Source organism: Danio aesculapii, chromosome 13 (genome assembly GCF_903798145.1).
Source record: "Danio aesculapii chromosome 13, fDanAes4.1, whole genome shotgun sequence".
Classification (NCBI taxonomy): domain Eukaryota; kingdom Metazoa; phylum Chordata; class Actinopteri; order Cypriniformes; family Danionidae; genus Danio; species Danio aesculapii.
This window is the reverse complement of record NC_079447.1, coordinates 14,108,265-14,132,704: the sequence shown is the minus strand read 5'-3', so window position 1 is coordinate 14,132,704 and position 24,440 is coordinate 14,108,265. Positions and strand designations below refer to the sequence as shown.

The following is a 24,440-nucleotide window of genomic DNA, read 5'->3' as shown; positions in this document are numbered from 1 at the left end:
ACAAAATGCATAACTGATGCATGTGTGCACTTTCCCCTTTTAATGACCATAAACTTAAACAATTTAACATATTATATTAAACGATAAATATCCTGACAGTTATAAACTCTTGATTCTCATGAGTGCTTCATTATTCCAGTCAGATGACCGAATTCCTTACATCAGTCGTATTTACTAAACCTATACATTCATAAAGTACACTCTCAGAAATAAAGGTATGCGAGCTGTCACTGAGGCGGTACCTTTTTAAAAGGTACACATTTGTACTTGAAGGGTCCCTATTTGTACCTCAAAAGTATATATTAGTACCTAAAATTGTAAGAGGAACACTTTTGTACTTTTTAGGAATTAATATGTACCCTTGAGGTATTAATATGGACCTTTTAGGTACAAATCTGTACCTTTCGAAAAGGTACCACCCCAGTGACAGATCCCATACCTTTATTTCTGAGAGTGTATGATCAGAATTCTGTGTGCTGTTCCAAGAATTCATAATAAAACTTGACAGCCTTGAATATGCATGTAAAAAATGTCCTTATTGCAGAGAGAGAGTCATATGGCAGCACATATGGCGTACCCACAGGCTCCTTCAAGAACTTCTGACTTCTTTCTTTGTGCAACTATTATGCTTTACAGAAGCATTCACTTCCTTTTATGCATAAGTAAAATCAGACTAAATTTCTAAATGTGCAAAAGGCAAATCATGGTTTTCTTGCTCATATATTTTTCTGATCGTTTACCAACTGCCAGGTTATTCTGATATGTTTATTCATTTGTCAATTCAATCTTTGCACTGCTAGAAGGATTAGCTGTTTGACAATAGTTGCTTAAGTGGAATAATAAGTTAAAACCAGATAAACCAGTTAGCGATTAGTCATTTGAATATCAGAGCAAAGAACCTGCTGTGAAAATTTATCCCCAGTTAAGTCTCACAGTAACACAATAATCACTATATATATATATATATATATATATATATATATATATATATATATATATATATATATATTATTATTTTTTTTTTATTGTGCAACAGTATATGATGTGCATTAACAATATATGATGTGCATTCATTTTACAAATCGAGCATATAAACAGGTCAGTACCGAAAGCTGATGTTGGCAGCATGGTGTATTAGATAAAATAAATAATAATAATAAAAGAAAAAATAAAAGAGAGAGAAAAGGAAAAATACATTAAACGAAATAGGCTGGGGGAGGGGGGCATGTTCTTCCAACTAGTGGTTTTATGTCAAGAAAGAGTTGCTTATGCTATATCAGCACAAAAAAAAAACATCTACAGAGTAAACTGTCATAATGAAAACATGACAAAGCCATTTGACTATCTTGTTCATAAACAATGGTGTCAGGACTTTTCATCTTGATGACACTGACACTTTCACTGACATGAATACTTAAATTTTGGGCAAGTGACACGCTTTTGCAGGTTATCAGCTAGGTTTTGCAGTTTGTACTAATTGTTTTGAGAAATGCATTAACTGTTGTACAAATGTAAATAGTGTTGTGAGAAATGCACCAAAGCCACTGAGGAAAAACTAATATTAATATATATTCTAATCTGCCATGGTATAATAAAGGATTTATGCAATTAAAGTAAAGATTTGATGATGGAAATAAGGATATATAAGATGTTTGATAATTGTTGATCTGGTTTGGCACAAAAAGCAGCATGCAACTAAAATTAAGATGACATAATGTGATATAATTGTTATATTACATGTTAGTATTTATACACTCATATGGCACTTTATTAGGTACACTTGTTAAAACTTGTTATTTATAATAGGTGTGTGTGTGTGTGCGTGTGCGTGTGCGTGTGCGTGTGTGTGTGTGTGTGTGTGTGTGTGTGTGTGCGTGTGTGTCAAGGGTTTAGATGCAAAAACCTCTAAATACCATCAGAAATGTTTCTGTAAAATGATCATTTTTATCAGGCACCTGTGTATCACTTTTATGGCAGTGAAATATCCCAACATAAACAAAGGAGGCTAAGAAAAATTTTAATTTTCGATCGAAATTTCAGACGGCACCTAGAGGTTTTTCCATCTGAACTCTTCATATATTTGTTGATTTAGGCTACTATTCTGCTAACTAAGGCATAACAATAAATTTATGCGATTAAATGAAGATGGCATACCTGTGATATAAATGTTATTGTTTAATTTATTTATTGTTAAAGCCATTTTATTAGGTACACCAGTTCAGCTGTGAATTGAAGCAGCCACAGATGGTTTGCAGGGTTACTTAGTTAGCTTAACTAGTCTTTTTTAGTCTGTCTGCAGCTGAAATCTTCCTAAACCGGACCTCTGAAAAACAACCATAAACCTACCTGGCCAGCCAAGTAGACCAGCAGAAAACCAATAAACATTTATATATATATATATATATATATATATATATATATATATATATATATATATATATATATATATATATATATATATATATATATATAATTATATAAATATATAATTGAGATTAAAATCCTGTGTTGCTGTTTCTGTAAACATTCTGTCATAATGTTAATTTTCAGGTATATCAGTTATAATATTAATTATTTATCTAACAAAAAACACGAAGTCAATCGTTATAATAAATAATAATAAATAATTGGGTGAACAATATCTTCAATAAATAATAAGGGCAGCAGGATTCATACATTAACGCCTTTGATAGTGACCGGTGTTGTACCGGCTTGTGTGAGTGTGAGCGCCTCCCTTAAACTCAGTCTTACAACACAGGGAAGACAAGTTTGGACAATATTTACGATCTACGACTCTCACCGCTCACATTATGGAGATGTGATTCATTTTTTCATTAAGTCCGATCGACCTGGAGTTTTACGTCTTCTTAAAAGACAGGTCTTGGGCGGATTTTCAACGGCATGCGGAGGGATTAGGCAGCCGGGTGATCGGAGCGTCGAGGCGGCATCGCTCTGAAATCCAGCCCGCGGATTGAGGCCTAAATTCCCGGAGCGGATACATGTACGTTGTTTTTATGTATACACAGGCTATATATTTCATCAATCGATATCTGTTTTGTAGCGTTTTACGTCGTGGGGTTGGAAACATATCTGTTAAGCTACGCAAATGGAGTTATGTTTGTGACGGCTGGTCATTTGACAAGCAAAACAGGCTAACGTTAACGCTGGAGCAAACAGGACGCGATTCAAATTCAAGCTATATAAATTAGAAACGATAAGCTTAATAAGAAACCAAAGCCTTTCAGCATATATTAATTTATGCTGTTAAATAACGTTAATCATACAGTAATGTAATCTACAAAAAAAAATATGTTGCGATGGTGTTTATAGTTGAATTATCAAACGTAATCAGGTGCTTATGTGCATGTTTGTTTTGGAAAACTTTACTTTACATGATAGTTAGGTTTATATCTTTTTACAGTCCATAGTTTATATTTGATTTAATGTTTTTGTGTTCACGTTTCTTTTTTTACATAGGATTGTGTTGATGAGTTGACATGAGGAGAGAAGATACTGGACCGAGTCAGGACGGGTAAGTCATTTACATTAACGTTAACTTACAATTCTCAGATATTGTGTGTATGCAGTATAGTATATATATATTGTGTGTGGTAACCTACTATGTATTTATATTATACAGTTCTCTGTCACCAAAAATAAAATGTACTAAATTTGGCTGACTTGTTATAGAAGAACATTCAAGTATATTTATAAGTGTGATATTTATGCAAGTCAATGGCTGCTGTTGAGGTAAAGTTCGCTTTATATTCACGCATTCTGACTTTCAATTTCGGAAAAGTATTCTTTGCAAATTCCTAATAGTGAAATCATATTAGCAACGACTATCAATCTGTTAAATAGTGCTAATGTGGTTTTGAGGTCATTTATATGTGATTTCAGTCTGAATATTCAAAGTTCCATGGTAAACAATATAGGGAGCGTGTCACAAGTTGTCACTGAACGAATGTGCGAATATAAAACCAACTTTACTTCAATGTGGCTTATCGCACAATGAGTGTTATTAAACTGAGCAAAACAAAATGAAAACCCATTTCTTTTGTCAATATAGTGAGGTCGTTTGAACAGGGTTCATACGCTCATGGAAAACCTGGAAAAGTCATGGAATTTTGGCATAGCATTTTCCAGGCTTGGAAAACTTTGGAAAAATAGAAAAACCCACAAGATTTTGGAAAAGTCATGGAAATTACATTTACATTTAGTCATTTAGCAGACATTTTTGTCCAAAGTGACTTAATCTGAGTCACACTGGAGCTTGTGCTTGCAAATTTCTGTCTTACGGGTTTAAGCAATATGATTAGAAATAAATAAAAGCAAGCGATTGCTCCATATTTAAAATTTCTTATTTTAAATTATCTTCTATTGGTCTCACGCAATCAGCTGGGGCCTCATGTATGAAGACTTGCGTTGAATTCATACCAAAACATTGCGTGCGCACAAAGCGTACGCAGTAAAAAATTCAGATGAATGAAACACTGCGTACGCGGAATCCAACACATATTCTCTTTGTACATCCGAATTAGAGTGAAACTGAGTGCACGTGCACGAGCGCAAAAACACTCTAACCCTAACCCTAACCCTAACCCTAACTCCTAATAAATATGGGAATGAATCTACTTTGGCAAAACCAAACAAAAAAGCAATGGCAAAAGCAAGCAAGAAGAGAAACTTTGAACAGAATGTGAATTGGAGGTGCTCCTTTCAGAGGTAGACCGGAGAAAACGGTGTTATTTTCAAGTTTGAAAAAAAATAGAGTGGGAGAGTTTAGCTGACGTGGTGGGGTTTGAACATCGCACTGTAAGTGAATTAAAAAAGAAATGGTCTGATGCAAAGGTGTAAAATTTTGTATTGTCTATTTAGGCTAAGTGCAAATAGCACACCTCGTTGGAATACGCTGCAAATTGCGCTTTAATGTTTGGCTGATCAGCTGCATGGTATGGAAACCTTATATACCTGCTAGACATGCGGATGATCCCGTCCCATACAGCTGGCATTGCAAGGCTCAAAGATACTTTGTAGTGTGCAATTTAACACAATTGCCTCTAGGAGTCGCCAATGGAAATAAAACAAACACACACAAGAAATGCACGTACGTCAGACATGAAGTTGGCGTGGACCAACGCACATTCTCACTTTAATTTCATCGTTAGTAAATCCAAACGTGAGCGTGAAATCTGGCGTACGCAAAGTTTTTGTGCGTACGTAGCGTTGATTCATGAGGCCCCAGATGTGATTTCGCAGGTGAGAATTCATCAAGCTTGAACTTTAGAATGCAGTGAAATGCGAAAAACGTGCTTGCGTTTTTGGTCTGCTGCATTCGCATGCCTATGAATGGAAGTCTATGGAGCCAAAAGTGCAGTGTGATCGCAGCTTTAAAATAGAAGTAGTTTTACTTACTATTACTAGTTTAACAAACTATTAAGATGATCTTAAATCAGTTTGACAAATATCTATATATTGAAATGGAGGTTAGCTGTTTTTACTTCTTTTCTTTTCTTGGCCAAAAACATGCTCTTACATTATTATTGCTGTGTAAGCATCGTCTATTTTACACAGATATACAAATAAATTGAAACTATTTCGTGTTTTATGATATGCTGTAATAAATTTAAACGTTTCTTATGATTTACCACATATATGTAGACATTACATGAAACATTAGGTCATAAAAATTGACTTGAAAGTCCTGGAAAAGCAATGGAATTTTTGTAGTAAAAATTTGTATGAACCTGTGTGAAGCAAAACTTTCACCAGGATTGTTGTTTAAGGGTAATCGCTTACCAGGACTCATAGCCGAAATGTTTGTTTTCTTTTCTCCTGCCATTTATTCAAGAACATTACTGAGTGCGGAACATCTTTGCTACTTGTCATTTAAAGGATTTAGCCACAGCACCAAACTTATCTGGTTCAGCTTTGTTATTATTTTGAACAAATCACCAAAGATTAAAATTGTTCTTTAATTTTCTACTGTAGAAAATTCACCTAGATCTTAGCTTAAAAATGCAGTAAATTAATAGTAAATGTTCATTTCTGGGGTAAATTATGCCTTTAAAATAAGCCAATTGTCTTTTATGTTAGTCATATATTCAATTCAATTCAATTCACCTTTATTTGTATAGCGCTTATACAATGTAGATTGTGTCAAAGCAGCTTCACATAAAAGGTCACAGTAAATAGGAACAGTGTAGTTCAGTTTGTAGTGTTTAAGTTCAGTTCAGTTGAGCTCAGTTCAGTGTGGTTTAATAATCACTACTGAGAGTCCAAATATTGAAGGGCAAATCCAACGATGCGCAGCTCTACAGATCCCGAACCATGCAAGCCAGTGGCGACAGCGGAGAGGGAAAAAAAACTTCAATAAATGGCGGAAGTGAAGAAAAAAAACCTTGAGAGCTTAAAGCTGGAACATTTGATTTAATACAACACGTTATAATATTTTTTTTTACAAATGTTCGTCTTCTGAGTTGTAAATGAATTGTGTAGTATTTCATTCGAGGTTTTGTCCATTTGATCCACATTTTAAGGTTGAAATAACAGATTTCTGTCTTGTATAAAAATGCAATCCTCATACTGGCTCATACTAGGCATGTCTTAAAATATTTATATAATAATGTAAAGCAGTTTCTCTATGGAGGAAATGAATAGGATCTTTGCTTCAGATCTTGACATTGGTGCATCTCTGAATCTGCAAGTCAGTGAGCAGAAGAAAGCAGAAAACATTCAAGGATATGAACATATGCCAAGGGCAACACTGATCATTTAATTTTCACAAGCACAACTCAGAGGAAGGAAAGTAGCTGTCTTTACACAAATAAGGCCTGTTTTTGGTTGTTTGTAACTGTAAACGAAGCATTAGCTATTAAAGATGCGAATTAAACTTGCACAGAGCTGGAATATCGCATGAAACATTTGCAAATAAAGCACAGTTTTCATCCAATGAGTCAAGAGAACAAAATCATCACTTCCTCATAAACTGGTGCCAAATATCAGAAACGAAATTTGTTGTGGTAGAAGAAGCCACCATGGGCCTTTTTTCTCATGTAATAAATTACTTACATCTCAGAAGACAAAACATTAAACACATGTTAGCTTTTGGAAGCGCAAGACCACTTTTTAGAAGTGCAGTCGGTCATAATAATAGTATTATTACTACTAATAATAATACTGAACCACTTTGATGACAGGCTTTAGCTGAGGGATTTTAGAATGACCAAAATAACACTTCAGATGTTTTACAATGTAGTCTGTGCACTGGTTAGTCAGTCTCGTCGCAACCATTTCTGTCATTTTGTTTTACAAAATCCAGCCTGATTTTCTGACTATTTTACTTTTGTCAGTTTATTGGCTTATTCATATGAATTCGTCAGTCGTGTTCTACTGTCCTTGGGGGCAGGGCCGGGCCGCTAAACGATATTTTATCGAATCACGATAAAATTTATGTCAATAACAATGATAAGCTCTAGACTTTTTTTTTTTTTTTAAGAGCCGATCACACAGCAGAAATGTGCAACAATGGGAATCTACAAGTGTGTTGATATTAAAGATGTATCGAATTTTCGGCCACCAAAAATCCACATGGTATTACTACTCTAATATAAATGCACATTTTCAAAATATATGCAATATATTTTGATTTCCATCAAGTATTTTTTTTAATGCAACGTCCAAATGAGCATAAACATAGGTGGATGGAAACATAGCTATTGACCCAGTGGGACCAGACTCTTGTGCTCTTATCACCAGCTTAACACATGTTTGAGAGGAAAATCTCACTGGGGTTGATCTGATTTGACTTTGCAGTTTGCATGTGATAGGCGACTGCAGTTTGCCTTTTATTTAAGGCAACTAATCTGTATTAATAAAACTAAAGCCCCTGATAATGCCACAAAGCGCATGAAATCCTCCAGAGACCCTGCAGGCTAGTCTAGCCAGCATTAGCGCAGAGCTATTTTGCATCGAATCATCTAAAAGCATGCTGGACTTGTCAGGATCTTGCATCACACCTTAGTACTGTAACTGCGACTTGCAAATAAGGGTGAATCATTCTGAAAGCCTGTGGGGTGTGTGAAAGCATTCTGTGGTAATGCAGAACAAGCACAGGCAGTGCTTAAAGATATTAAGGTGAAGAGCAATGAGAATACACGGTCTTGTATGTTAATTCATGCGTGCTTGTCGACTTGAATGCCGTTGCTCTATTTGTGGAGTTTAAATGTCAGGAGGTTGTCAGACTTGTCTCTTGAACTTGGGTCAGAGTTGCGTGGCGAGGTGGGAGGTTTTTTGTTTTGCATTTGAAAGTGCATTAGGTTTGTTTTGTCACTTTAAGGCATGGGCTGTATTAGATTCTGATGGTAAGATAACCCTGGATAAAAATATCACGGTTTCACAGTATTGTGATTACTGCTCTAAAATATAGATTTTTTAATGTCTGGGTAAAAAAACAAAACCCCTTTCCCCCTTTGAACACAATATATTTTGAGAAACATTTAAAATTTTGTAAACATGTCAGGCTAAATAATTCAAATGAATAATTGACTTTTTTCTATCTTCATTAGTTTGAAAAACACTGATTTCTTTACAATTTAAAACAGCATTTGTGGATATCTTTTCTGCTGGATATACTGTTGTCCTAAAAAACAACGACAAAAAAAGTAAATAAAAAATATTACATATACCATACGAACGGTATAGCAGAAAATGTTTGCGGTTTTAAAACCTTGACTTAACCAAACCACGGTATACCTTGAAAACAGTTATCATCCCATGCCTAGTCACTTTTTGGCTTTTTTCTTTTTAATCTGATTGTATTGTGCTTTTTCAAACCACTTTAAGATAAACGTTTTTAATCTTAATTTGTTATATTTTTTAGGGATGTTTTACATTAAATTTGATTGCATCATTTATTCCACTCTCAATCTTCCTCATCTGTTTCAAACACATCATTTTGTTTGTGTGTGTGCAGAACTTAACTACAGTAAAAAAAATTGAGGCAGTGAGACAGTCAAAAAAAATGAATTCATTAAAATTGTATTCCACAGAGACGTTAAATATACCAATATATAGTTCTAACCATCTAAAAATGCTGAAAGTTTATCTTATTGAGAAGCACAATTGATTTCAACATTAATAATTATTATTAGAAGCATAATTAGTTTTCCTGAGCACCAAATTAGCTAGAATAAAAGCAGCTTTTTAAGGTCAAAATTATTAGCCCCTTTAAACTATATATTTTTTAGAGTCTACAAAACAAACCATTGTTATACAATGACTTGCCCAATTACCCTAACCTGCCCAGTTAACCTAATGAACCTCAAGTCTTTAAATGTCACTTTAAGCTGAATTGCATATTTTTCTTGAAAAATATCTAGTCAAATATTATTTACTGTCGTCATGGCAAAGAGTAAATATATCAGTTATTAGAAATGAGTTATTGAAACTATTATGTTTAGAAATGTGTTGAAAAAAAATCTTCTCTCCGTTAAACAGAAATTGGGGAAAAAATAAACAGGGGGGCCTAATAATTCAAATTAAAAGTCCTTACAAATTAAAAGTCCTTCCGTCTTATATTTTATTTATCTATGCTTGTAAATTATTTGCTAAATATTATTCGAGATCCATTCCCCTACAAAATCACCCAAATTAATCTAAAATGAAGAATACTTTCCAAATAAAGCTGTATTCACATCGCAATATATATCGCAAAAATACAAAATATCTCAATGTCAGATTTTTCCAATATCATGCAGCCCCACTAACATTTTTTTAAGCTAAAATAAATCTGCCAAATCCACACCTGAACAGTAGTGTATGTTTTTCTGTTTATCAAAAAAAAAAAATAGAAATATTAATATTTAAAGGTTAATTTGCCATTCTGTTAGTATGCATCCTCTTAGATGTCAGCTGCGCATTCATTAATTTTCTTTAACATTTTTGCCCAATTTGTTAAGTTTTAATGCATGTTTTGGTTGTAATTTATTGTGTAAAAGCATGTTTTAAGGTGTGACGAGGCATATGATCAGTCTGTTTATCTGTTCTTTCGCAGTTTTGCTGCAGATCGTTTGAGTCAGGCCCTCCTCCAGCCCTGAATCCAGCATGACGGAGGTCCAGGCTACAGTGGAGTTCTCTGTGGAGCTCCACAAATTCTACAATGTGGATCTCTTCCAAAGAGGGTAGGAACAGGCTCTAACACCCTTCTGATCCACTAAAGATCTTATCCCTGTGAAAGTGTCACTGCACGTTGGGTTGCACAAACATTAAATATTTGGAGGTTGATCTTGGTTGGAAGCCATAACTAAAACCAAACAACAATAATGATTTACTGCATTGTAGATTGTGACAATGCTTTATCAGCTGCCTGCATCTCATTAAGGAGGATCTTTCTCTTTAGAAAAAAGGTTGTCTAGTGTATATAGACAGATGGTGGTAAATGACAGCATGTGTTTGTATTAAGATGATGTTTACCTTGGAAGGAAGGAAGTGAAGGAAGGGACAAGGGCTGTGCATATCATTCTGTCCTTATTACACGCAACACTGCAGCATGCATTTAAAGGTATATTTTCCATGTTTTGTCCTGACCATACTTGTCAACAACGCACACAATTTCTGTTTTAGAAAAAGTTTCTATTTCTACGCCATTACAGCTGAACAACAGGGTAAACTGTTATGAGAAGGATCACCTTAGATGCTTCAAAATTAAATCGCAATATCTGTCAAAAAAATTGCAATTAGATATTTTCCCCATATCACACTATATCCCACCCTCTCCGGGATTCGGTTGAGATTGTTTCAAACATCGAATAAAAAATGCACATTCAAAGAACTTGATTAAAATTAAATGTGTTAATTAGATTATAAACCTTACCATTTCATTGTGAGTGCGGTTCACTGTGCTCTGCTTCTGTGTTGCTGGTATTTAAAAGTTTCTGTCATGTCGCATGTAGTTACGACACAGTGTTATGATGATATATTGAATGGATGAAATGAGTCTGACATTTCATATTATGCTCTTATCGTTTTATTTGTGGTGTCAATGAATATTATCAATTAATAAAGGATTATTTTCGTGCAGTTCTCAGCACAAGTCCAAATAAATATTATAAAAACAACTTAATGTCCATAATTTGTATTCAAATATGTTTGTCTCACCTATATATTTCCATATGGACAACTTTTCTCGCTTGGTCAGTTTGCATAGTAGCTCACTTATGGTGTTGATGCAGAGCGCTCGGGTTTGAGTTTTGTAAAGCATGGTTCTACATGAGAGATAAAAACTATGTAAATTCAAGGCTAAACTACTTGGTCACCGTGCAGTTTGCTCTTGTTTGCATTTGAAACATTATCGGTTGGGTTTAGGGAAGTGTTTTGAACGGTTGTTGCTAGATTGGATACGGTTGCCGCCGGAAGTTCACAAGAATTATTTATACTATTTGTTAAATTTCCCATTAATTGTATATTATTATCGTCTACCCCCACCTCAACCCTAAACCCTACTGTCACAGTAACATGAAAACAGTAGTTGTACTGAGTATTATTTATGCTATCTATTAAACTACCCAATAAGTTGTATTTATTTTAATGCCTACCCCCACTTTGTCCCTAAACCCATCACAGTACTGTAAAAATATTCATTATTGTTATACAGTGTCAAAAAAATGCTGCTATATTAATGTGCATATCGCACTTTTGGCCGGCCACGGATCCGATCTAGACTTTACCATTTAGATCAGCAGTTTCCTAGGTGACCTGTACAACAAGCTCCGCCTTCTCATGGATGTGTAAATAAAGACATGTATCTGAAATGTATAAAGAAACTTACCCTAAGTATCCTATTTCAAAATAGCAAAAATGTAGATTGTGCCCTCGAGTAGATTTGTCATCTGAAATGTGCAGCAAAATGTACCCAGGGGAATGTATTTTATGTTTACTTTCCAGTTACATATTTTCAATGAGCCTGGGTTGGAAACTTAAAGCCTGAAATGCCAATCTCCAATTAGACCCTCCATGTGAGATCATCTTTACTGGTATTAATAACACGCAGTGCTCTTTTACAGTGATGTACACGTTTCACTGTCATTCTTTCTGTTGCTTGCTGAAAGGGTTCCTGTCTATATGTGCACCAGCTTTTCTTAGAATTCATAATTTATTAGTCTCCTTGCAACTATTTCTGTTCAGGCATGTCACACGTGTCTGCGTGTACGGTTGTGCTTAATGTTGCACAGCTTCATTCTGTATGAGTTGGCTTGCAGAGTGGGATAACTCAGATTTTTATTATTATATCTTATCTGATCAGTAGGTTACAGTCAGTGCATAAAAATTGACAAAGCTGATTACTATTTCGTAACTACAAAATTTTATGAAATAAATTGGTCAATGTGGCCAATGTGTGCCGAATAGGTCCGTTGGCCTTTCTGTGTGCAGTTTGCAAGTTCTCCCCATGTTGACTTGGATTTCATTCGGGTTCTCTGGTTTCCCCCACAGTTTAAAGACATGCGCTATAGGTGAATTGGATTAACTGAATTGGCCGTAGCGTGTGTGCGTGTGCGCGTGTGTGTGCGTGCGTGCGTGCGCGTGTGTGTGTGTGTGTGTGACTGAGTGTGTATGGATGTTTCCCAGTACTAGTTTGCGTCTGCATCCGCTGCATAAAACATGCTAGACAAGTGACCCCAGCAAGCACAGGACATAAATGTCCAACATCGGACAGATGTTGTTTTTGGTTACTTTCCAACGAAACCTAAACAACAAAAATATCAATGTCTATTGATGTTACAGCTTGACGTTGTGTGCTGTGGATGTTACCTTGGATTTTGGTTGCCATACCTGATGCATAAATGTCAGTATTTGACGTCAATATGACATTGGTTTAAGATGTTGGCTGGATGTTGGATTTTGGTCACTTTCCAAAACAACCTAAAATCAACAATATACCAACGTCATTTTACATTGTTTTTGGACATTAGGGTTGGGCAATGTCGACCAATTTGGCATCGCGATGGCATCGTCGTCGTAGGCGGCAGTAAATTCATTATTCATGAATTCATTATTTGTAGCCTACCATTTCAACTCCCTGACCCGCATGGTCCAAATCATTCATAAATAAAGTTACACACAAATACAAACCTGTCAGTCACTCTTTCCGTGGGACTCTGGCATGAATAGGTAGAGTGTTCTGTGTCGTTATAATGGCGTCGACTTAGTTGGTAAAAAAAGTGCACAACCAACCAACCAATAGTACCTGAGGTTTTCGCTGAAAATTACTAAGTACAAGCATGAAAGCAAAAAAAGTTAAGCAGTGTACTGACGCTGTGACACGTTACCTGATACGGCTTAGCATCCTGATGTCTATTGGCCATCGGTATCATCTATCACCCACCGCCCACCGTTCCCACATGTCTGTCATCATGCCTCAATCGCCGCACTCGGCTGTCTCAGGAAGAAGATCTTACGTAACGTTTGTGAGAAATACTACAGTAAGAACTTTACCAATGAGTATTTGATGTATTTGTTGTGGACCTGCAACGATGAGTCACACACAATGTCGTTACAAAGTTCACGCACACACACACACACACACACACACACACACAGACAGTTAGGACACACACACATAGCGCAGACACGCACACACACACAACAGACAGCTTGCGCGTTTAGCTTTGCACTCTTTTTGCACGCATATGTGACAAGATACAGGTTAATATCCACTGCTGTATGGATATCTGTTATGTTAATGTACAAAATAAACCTGATTTAACGTCCACAAACCAGGATTGAAGCGTCGTCTTTAATAATTGTTCTTACACACGGCTGTGCTGATTAAGTAAAGCTGAAGTAAATCGCTGTAATTCATTACACACATGCTCTGTTTTAAATCATTTTAAACTTGTGAAACTCACTCTTGATCACGTTTGATGATGATTGATGATCCTAGTAAACTGAACAGACCTTTTATTCCCAGTTGCTTTGCGCACATCCTGTCTTGTTGATATGATTATATGCGTTACCAAGGAGACATGTTAATATGCAGCTGTCAATTAATATTGGTGGGCGGGGGGACCGCACTCCTACGTCAAGTTGCGGTCGGTCTTAAAACCGCTCTAATTGGTCCACCATTTTTTTGTTGTTAAATTTGAAAAATAAAAGGACTGGGTGTGTTTATTTCACCCCAATATGACGGTGTATACAATATACCTACACATATGTCTGTCCAAACAGCTTTAAAATTAGATTTTTCTCCATAGGTGCCTTTTAAAATAACATTGTCCTCAGATGCTGGTGACCTAAATCTAACCTAATATTACAGAGTGTCCGTGGGGTCTTAAAAAGTATTAAAAGTTGATTAAATTGTGAGCAAATGAAGACCCTTAAAAGGTATTAAAAAGTCTTAGTCGCGTTTTTACGAAGGCTTAAATTTTGTTTAAGCGTTGTCCAAAGTGTTTGACTCCAAGAAAGCATATATTTATTTTCCTCCTAATATTAACAATGGTGTTCTCGATCCACGTGATTCATTCAGGCCAGGGCGTGTCCGGCCAAGCTCCTCCGTCCGGGTGATGTCACGTAATTTGCGACAAACCGTAATTTGCGGGAAGGTGATGTGAAGATCTCCACATGTAGCGAAACGATAGAGCGAAACAGACGGCAAAATGGGAAAATGAACGTTTGCATCTGAGGTAGCGTTCCGTCAGTGCTGTGCTTGCACTGCAAAATGGATCGGCACACTGCATGACTTTACAATAAGACAAATTGTACAACATTGTTCAAACTACATCTCACAACCAAACACATGCCAGAAGTGACATGAAAACAACGAGGTCACTTAATATATCTTTCATTATTAACTACACGATGGAAAAAGAAGGCTTTAGTGGGGTAGAAAATGTACTTATTTTGCTCACCTGGCTCTGAAGGGAATTAGTAATTTCAGATGACACGTCAAAAAGACACGGTACTCACGTAAACAAGCTCTGATTTGCCTGTGATTTCGGCATTTGTTGACGATTTCACAAAACCTGTTGGCGAGTAAAAATCAGGGCTAAAATCATGCTGTCTGAACTGAGCAAAAGATTCATGAACTTACTTTTAGATAACAAATGTGAGGCAGATATATAAGCATTTATAATTTGAATGATTTTTTTTTTACTGTTATTTCAAAACTAAATGATAAAAATAATATTGAGGAGAAAAGTATATATTTTTTAAATTTTTTTACAAAGTTTTATTTGATAAATTGTGTTTCTCTTTCAGGGTTAAAATGGACCCAAATTAGTGTAAAAGAACGTAGGAGAAGATTTTTCTTTGCACAAATGGAGAGTTTGATACTTTAATATAGTAATTTAAACAATACTAAGTATACGCAAACCTACTAATGCGTCAATTACTGATACACAATCAGAATACATTTAGATTTCTTTTATGTGAAGATCAGATTTCTGTTAGCCAAAAACCTGAAGTGACCCAAATTCAGACTGCAGAAAAGATTTCTGAACACTCCATACTCAATATATCCAAGTATAGAAATGTGGGCAGTTCAGCACATAAGATCATAAAGCACTGTTTCAGCGATGCGATTTCTAGAGGCTATTGTTTTCTGTAAAAAGCCACGGTTTTATTCAGAACAGGTAGAGGTTAAAAGCGCAACCCACGTTTCGAAAAGTGTAACTAGATATAACTAGAGGTGGGTGGTGTGAGTATGATATTGCCAGTTACTTACATAAAACAGTTATTATTACAGAAAAAGCAAAGCACAAATGTGTAAAATATTTATTCGTAGATACAATCTGACAACTTAGAACTCGTCCTCTGGAAATAGTTTCGAAATTGGACATTGTGATACTATAGAAACAATACTCTAAAACATTTAATGAGCTACGCTCCATAGTGGGTTTCCCATTACAAAGCATATTAATTTATAATCAACTCCTTTTCTCATCTTGACCCAATGCATATAAATGGAAACCTTTTGTGGTTCAATGTTTTGGGATTGAAATGGTGTTGTGACAGAAATTAAAGTAACTTGATGACTTATTTAGGTTTAATTCCACAACAAAACTTGATAGGAACTGTAATTTTTGTTGTATCAGCTTAAAATATGTGGTACTATATGCAAGCCTTTATAGCAATTATAGATTCAGAATATTTTGTGAAACAAAGTTTTTTTTTTTTTTTTTTTTTTTTTTTAAATAGACCTTCCTGTTTCAAAAGCCTTTCAGTTCTGCAATAATCTGCAGTGTTCTCATTAAAAACACTTAAGGGCCTGTGTTCATGAAGATTCTTAGTGCAAAAGTGTGGAAAAGTGGGTGTTAAATTAAAATGCAGATAGTAAAGAGAAAGCTCATTCAGGAGTTTGAATAGCATAACAAATAATCAAAATTATGAGACTTCCTGAAATGTTATGAGACTTCCTGATATGTTATCTTTTTAAAATATTTCAAGTGCTGTTTGATCTACAGATTTTTTTGAACATTTTAAATGTGTTTTTATAACTAATTCATTTGTCTTTGCCACAACGACAGTACATCATATTTTACTAGTTATTTTGCATGTTCTTCGTATTCTGCTAGAAGTGCTATTTAAAGGCTTTTGTTAACTAGGCAGTTGGTGTTCATTAGGCAAGTCACTTAACAATATATATGATACAGTATATATATACAGTGCATCGGCAAAGTATTGATAGCGCTTCACTTTTTCCACATTTTTTTATGTTCCAGCCTTATTTCAAAATAGATTAAATTCATTTATTTCCTCAAAATTCTACACACAAAACCCCATAACTACAATGTGAAAAGATTTTTTTCAAATTGTTGCAAATTTATTAAAAAGAAAAAAACTTATTTTGAACACAAAATGAGATATTTTGAAGAATGTTTGAAACCTCTAACTATTGACATCCATCGTAAGATAAAAAATAGTATAGAAATCAGTGGTTACTAGAGGTGCAATGGTTCAATGTACTCACGGTTCAGTGAGTATCACGGTTTTAGGGTCACGGTTCCGGTACGATATGGTTTGTGCTATGCTAAGAAAATGCCTACAGAACAATTCAAAGAACTGTAAACATACACCTAAGAATGCAACAGCTTCACACATATGACTGTAGATTTGCATGTTCTCGCATTAATTAAATAAAAGTAGAGGATTTTGAAAATTGTATGTTCAAATAAAATGCTTAAGAAAATAAAGAGAAAAAGCTGAAATTTCCCTTTTTTCTATTTTACATCTGACTCAACAGTCTCAACCAATTATGCAGATAATAATTATGTCAACACATCGTAATAATGGAGCATTATTAAAGTATTGACTATTTACATTATGCTTGCATTACCAAGGCAACTACGCATTTTTATTTATGATTTCTTTATGATTTTATTAGGATTCCAGAGAGCTCCGTTTCACTTATCAGCACCATCGTAGAGAATAAAACATAAGCAAAGAGAGAGCGTTCTCTCTTAATTAAGCAGGAACAGCACACAGAGAAGAAAACTGTTCTTAAAAGACAAACAGATAAAACAGAGTGAATAGCTCGAGTGATCAGGTGCAGAAGAACACCCAGCAGAAGCGCAACTGAAGTAACCTGCTGGATGTCCGCATCCGCATGGGACGCTGAGTATGGACATGGACCTCGATCCTCCTGTTAGTGATCACTGATGTAGGCTATCTTTGCAACGACAACAAAAAAAGGCATTCGTTATGTTTCTGTGTCTGTTGAAACACTCATGGCAATGCGGTGTGATTTGATCTCATCAGCGCATTTGTGTTGTATCTCCTTCACTTGCCATGCAGAAACGCACAGAAACTCCACACACACACACGCGCACACACACACACCGACACATGAGGAAACGTGATGTCAACAACAGATTTACATACTAAGATGTTATTGGACAGGTCTTCGCATATGCAATGAGCATGAAAGGTAATCGGAAGCGTACAAAGTCGAAACTGCATTGTTGCAGTTGTTTTTATTTACAAACCAATATTAATAATGTATATTCTGAACAGCGGATTACAGGACGCACCGAACTGTGGGAGAACAATGAGACAATAATTTTTTTTTTACCGAGAAACATTGCATCCCTAGTGGTATAGGTTACCAGCATTCTTTAAAATCTCTTTTCTGTTCAACAAAAAGAAATTCAAACTGCCGTGCAACAGCGACGAGTAAATGATTGCATAACTTTCTAGCTTGAACCATCCCTTAAGTTCATGTCTGGTTTCAAAAAGTGGAGTTCACAAGTTAAGTGATGTCAAAAGTTCATGCTGCGTCACACCTTTTTATTTTTTTGTTGTTGTTGCAGAGTAAATGTCTAAAAAAATCCCTTTCCAAACAACAGAAGAAACCCAGGGTCATCGCCCATTGCTTGGTACATTTTGTTTGGTGTCAACACAGCAGTTTGTAACATTCCACATCTGCTAACATTGTCGCCGCGGGTCTAACTAAAACATGAGCATTAGGGTTTGCGCAGCTGTGCCACAGGAAGCATAACGCAGCACTCATTCTCCTATTCAGCTCCTGCAGGGACACTGTTTGTTTATTCCTGTTTCCAGATCTCCGTTCCGGCCAGCTCGCTGCATTCGTACCTATCCCCTCACTCCCACATAAGTGCCTGTGTGTGTGTGCTTTTGATGTCATGATATTCTCGTCAGAAGGATAATCGCAGCTCTATTTTGGTTGCTTGAACTTCCCCTTTCATTGCAAATGCATGGGAGGATGGAGCACAGGATATAAACACGAGTTGTGTGGATGCGGCCATGTGCTGGGGCTCTCTGATGAGTTCAGTGTGTGTCCGGTTTATTCAGGCGAGATCTGATGTGCAGAAATGGGGAACTGAGACGGTCACAGTGCCGTCCTCTTTTTCTAAGAACCACAGTAAGATGAACTGCTTGCTGGTTACGTTTTTTTAAGCATACACAAATTATTCATTCAATTTTGGTTTTGTTGGGGTCGTTAAACTGCATTTTTTTTTCTGATGAAACTGCATTAATCTATTCCGACAGCGTTTTCTGCATCGCTGATTCTGAGCAGGGCAAACGAAAAAATTATGCTTTGGTTGAGTTAGAGTTTGTAGTCGGAATTCATAACAAGTGAGAGAAAGAGGGGGGAAAAGCTAAATAAATAGCAAATTCAGGGCGAAATAATGAATAAATGGTATTGTTTTTATCAAATTTTATGATTTTAGCAACCTAAATATTACTGATTAGCTAAAAGATTACTCGAATTGGTGACAAAATAGCAAATTCAGGGGGAAAATAATGAATAAATGCTGTTGTCTTTTTCAAATTTTATGATTTTAATAGCCTAAGTATTACTGATTAGCTAAGAAATTACTCAAATGGGTGACAAAATAGCAAATTCGGGGCAAGATTAATTAGTAAATTATATTGTTTTTCAAATTTTATGATTTTAGTAGCCTAAATATTACTGATTAGCTTAAAAAATTACTTGAATGGGTTACAAAATAGCAAATTCAGTGAAAAAAAAATGAATAAAGGCTATTGTCTTATTTAAAATGTTATGATTTTAGTAAATATTACTGATTAGCTAAAAAATTACTGAAATGGGTTACAAAATAGCAAATTCAGTGAAAAAAAAAATGAATAAATGCTATTGTCTTTTTTTTAATTTTATGATTTGAGTAAATATTACTGATTAGCTAAAAAATTACTGAAATGGGTGACAAAATGGCAAATTCAGGGGATATACAATGAATAAATGCTATTGTCTTTTTCAAATTGACTGATTTTAGTAGCCTAAATATTACTAATTATCTATAAATGACTAAAATTGGTGAAAGAATAGCAAATTCAGGGGGAAAATAATGAATAAATGCTATTGTCTTTTCAAATTGTATGATTTTAGTAGCCTAAATATTACTGATTAGCTAAGAAATTACTCAAATGGGTGACAAAATAGCACATTTAAGGGAAAAATAATGAATAAATGCTATTGTTTTTATCAAGTTGTATGATTTTTACTAGCCTGAATATTACTGATTAGCTGAAAATCTTCCGGTGTTGTGTTTTATTTGTTTGTTTAATAGACTATTTTGCAATTGCAATAAAGTGCTTTTTTCAAATGCGTTTTATGCTGTCTGTGTCGACAGGTTCTATCAGATCCGAGCCAGTATGAAAGTGCCGCCACGGATCCCGCAGAGGGTGGAAGCCAGTCTGCTGCATCCCATAGGTAAAAGTACCAAAACATTCAACATGCCATGCTCATCTATATACAGAAGTCAACATTTGAAGTGGAAGTTTTGCTAAATTTTCAAAATTGGGTGTTGAATAGTTTTAGGGCAATTTTGATGAAAGGGCGAGATTCACCTCAAATATTGAGTACTGTAAACTAATGGGCCTAAAACTAAAAATCTTTCTTTACACAAAAAGTATTCTTTTGTAACTACTGTATACTTTTAAGTGGCTTATTGAAAATATTTCAGAATATTGGGAAGTAATCTTCCATCATGATTCAGCAATCCGGAAGCACTCACATGGTTTCCGCTACATTCATTCTTTCACACCAAAATTCATCCCGCCACGGCTGCATTACAGCTTCTCAATTCAAAAAAATTCTGTCATTTTTTTTTTTTTAATAGCGGGTTATAATCGCACCAAAACTTATTGAAAGGTGAGTGAATTATAACAGCGCAAACTTTTCTGTAACCGTAGTACTGTGTGTTATTTGTTTAACCCTTTAGGGTGACATGCTGACTGACTGACCGACCGACTGACCGAGGCCAGCAAACAAAACGTAGCTTTCAGTTATGATGAACACAGTTTCCATAATTATACTTTGTAGATAAAGATCTATGGCTCTGCATACAATGACTTTATCTTGCTGGAGTTTATAGCTGTTTCACTTTACTACAGGACGCATCAATGCCGTTGACGCATCAATGCTGTAGGGCTATAGGAGACATTCATGAATAATCCTTGCAAATCTAATAAATGTTGGAGACATACTCGTTACATAAATGCACTAAATCACACTTCAGCAGCGTTTATTTGAGCGCGCTCAAGAAAATCTGCACTTGAGCAGTGTGTATTTGAGGGGGCGTGCAAGAAGATTTGTGCACCAACAGAGTAAATTGGCGCACAAGCTAAGAGATTCACATGCTCATATTACATAAATGCGATCTCGACTTGTAATATTGCTCTCACGACATTTGTCATTGAAATAACACCATAGGTAGTGGGTAGATCTGTGTAAAAGGCCTGCTGCCACACCTGGAAAAAATCCTAGAGGAAACACTGACTCATTACTAGGCCCACACAGAATCTGCGTGCGCAGATTTCTGTAGATTTATAGCCCTTCATTGATTCTGTTTATTTCCTTATGTAAATGTGTGTAATTTTATGTTTATTTATTTTTTTTAATTGATTTCAGTAATAATATTGACTAATATGAAAATGTTCATATAATTTATTTACAAAACAGTTTGTAAAGTCATATTGTCTCTTTTAGTAGTTTAGTTACTATTATATAGAAGACTTGCTTTGTTTTTCTAATTGGATTTGCATTGTAAACATTAAATTCGATACTCCCAAAATCATTCCGCATAAACCCGCAGATTTTTAACAAAATTCTGTGCAGAAATAGTAAATAAATGTCCACAGATTCCATCTGGCCCTACTCATTACATTAGCTGGGTAAAAACTCTGAACCTAACCACACACAAATATGTTAGCTTTTATGTTCTTAGGTAAGTGCACATACTGTGAATTAAAGTGCAACCAGCATGTCAGCTCTATTTATGAAATATTTCTTTTGAGCTGTTGTTTACTTTCATCATATTATATGTTAAAAATGTCTTGTTGCGGAATCTTAAAACCTAGTAGTTTGAAGATTAGTAGCAAAGTATGAAGATTTAAAATGGCAATTAATTATTATGTTGGTGCTGCAGGAGTGTGCATGTGTGAATTATAAGCTGTAGGGAAAACAGATGATCAGTTTTACCTCTGGAGAGGTTTCTTCAGGCTGTATATTTCCTAGGAATGCAGCTTATTTCAGTAATGAGGGTTAAATATCTAACCTGCACTTTCTAACAGTTCTCAGGAAAGTTGCCTTCGGCTCTCTTAATGTTACATCAACATTCACCTGAGGGCCTACAGTAATTGACAGCGTGGGTTAAAAGAATCTTCGCTTTTACTTTAACAAGCTCTGTGTTTATCAGAGTGTGTAATATCTCACGCCCTGTGGTGAAATGTGATGAGAAAATGTCATTGTCTGTCCAGAGATGAGATATTCTCTCCTCATAGAAGTATCTGAGCCGTCTGTATATTTGTATGCTTATTTTTATTTTCTCTTTTAGCATTGTGTTTACAAAGCATGCATAATGTGGGTTGACATCAAGAACAGTTAGTTGGAGGATGTACAGATATTAATGCAGTTTGACATTGACAACATTTGTGTCGAACTTCAGGCCATATTAGCATGCACGCTTCACAAAAAGGGTGGAAAAAGAATGATTTAAAACATAGGACTCAAACTCGATTCCTGGAGGGCCTCAGCTCTGCACAGTTTTGCTTTAACCTTAATCAAACAGCTGATCCAACTAATCAAGGTGTGTAAGGCTACTATGAACTATTAAGCAGCTGTGAGTTGAAGGTGGTTGGAGCTAAACTATGCAGAGATGCGCCCCTCCAGCAGTTGAGTTTGAGACCACTGATTCAAAATAAAATTTAACATCAGGGATGTCTTTTAAATCAAAGTTACTATTTTATTGATTCTAGAGGTGTAACGGAAGTCACGGTTTGATACGCATCTTTAATGGGGGTTCACGGTTTGATACAAGAGGAATAAGCAACAATTATACACTCGAATGTTTTGAATCGCCTGGATCATGAGCACCGAATTTTTTATATCTTGTCAAGTTCAAAGTAGAGTTGCACATTATATCACAAAATAATCCTTATCCTGATAATAGTATATGCAATGTACGTACTCCTCACAGGTGTGTGATAAATTACGTTTATTTTGGGCATTGGTTGTTTATCTAAATGTGACCAGATGGGGGCTTGCTATTTTTATTCCAACGTCCCCAAAGAAGTTGCTGTTCTGGTATTAGTTGGAGCAGCCCAAAGTTGTAAAAACTGTTTTTAAAGACAACAGCCAATCAGAGTCAGAATATCGATGGAGGTTTTCACTCTTTCATATTGTTTTAAAGACTTTAAGGTCATCTTATATTTTTGTTTAAAAATGCATATTTTTCTCTCTGCTTCTATGGAGCTAATAATATGCCAAAACTATTTAAATTTGATTTGTGTTAATTTGCATTATTGACAATTGTATTTTAATAAATCTGAATCTGAAATTTTTTTTTAGAATTTCGTAATTTGAATTTGAATTTCATAACTTGAATATTGAACATCTGAAATTTAAGACAACTGAATTTTTAGTAGACGTCTACTGTTCCCTGTTGATGACCCCTGACCTACTTTCTGCTGAATCTGAATTTTTGATTTTGAATATTAGAATATTGAATTTCATGTTCCGAATTTCTTCATCTTGAAAATCTAAAACTGTATTACAGACTGGATATCTCCAGTCTATGAATTCAGTTTCAAATTTAAAAATATGTCTATAAAAAATTCAGCCTTGAAAAATTCAGTTGTCTTAGACTTCAGGTGTTCAATATTCAAGTTCTGAAATTCAAATTTAAAAAAATTCTAATTCAAAAAAAAAATTTACGGCATGTAAAAATTCAGGTTTATTAAATTACAATTGTCAGTAATTCAAATAAACACGATTCAAATTCAGATTGTTTTGGCATATTATTAGCTCCATAGCTTCAGCCTTCTGTCCACGTGAGACATCGTTTTTAGGAAACGAAACCGCATCTTTTAAAAACGCTGTCCAAAGTAAATGCATTTATGTTTTCGTGTTGCAGTGTCGACTGTGAAAACGAAGCCTTTCAAAAACAATGACGCATTTTTAATCATGTAATGCGGTCATGTGACCAATTCAGCTAACCTGGTTGACAACATTGTAAAGCAGATGTTTTGAATGCTGTGTGTTTTGGCATGAGCATTTTAGACTTAAGACGCTTCGATATTTATCCGGATTAGTGTAGACGTAGCCTAAATGTTTGCACCTTGACATTGTCTGAACTAGAATAAATTAGATCTAAAAAAATATCTTTAACTGGTTTATTTTTATTTCATTAAATATGTAAATTATGGAAAAACAGCTAATAAAAATAAAAAAAATTCTAGGGAAATGTTACATTGTAAGAAATATCACAATACGCAACAGCAATATTGCATTTCGCATATATTTTTTCCAGTATCATTCGATCCTACTTAAAATAATTTCAACTTTTACTTGCAGTGCCACTCATCAATGTCAGTTTCAAAGCAGTGGACCAATCAGAAGAACTCAAAAGGCGGGGCAAATGTTTGAAGCTTCTGTTTCCAGTAGCAAGTTGGCATGACAAATG

The 24,440-nt window shown here is 35.2% G+C and overlaps 1 protein-coding gene across 4 annotated transcripts in view; it reads left to right on the top strand.

Moving 5' to 3' along the window:
- Nucleotides 1-2,717: 2,717 nt before the first annotated feature.
- Nucleotides 2,718-24,440, top strand: part of fam135a (family with sequence similarity 135 member A) — a 48,331-nt gene continuing 26,608 nt past the window's right edge. For all 4 annotated transcript variants that reach the window (XM_056470406.1, XM_056470405.1, XM_056470404.1 and 1 more), the window contains exons 1-4: nt 2,718-3,001; nt 3,478-3,532; nt 10,055-10,181; nt 20,109-20,188. In XM_056470406.1, the coding sequence (XP_056326381.1) occupies nt 10,105-10,181; nt 20,109-20,188 (157 nt within the window). In that variant the 5' untranslated portion in view covers nt 2,718-3,001; nt 3,478-3,532; nt 10,055-10,104. The remainder of the gene's footprint in view (nt 3,002-3,477; nt 3,533-10,054; nt 10,182-20,108; nt 20,189-24,440) is intronic.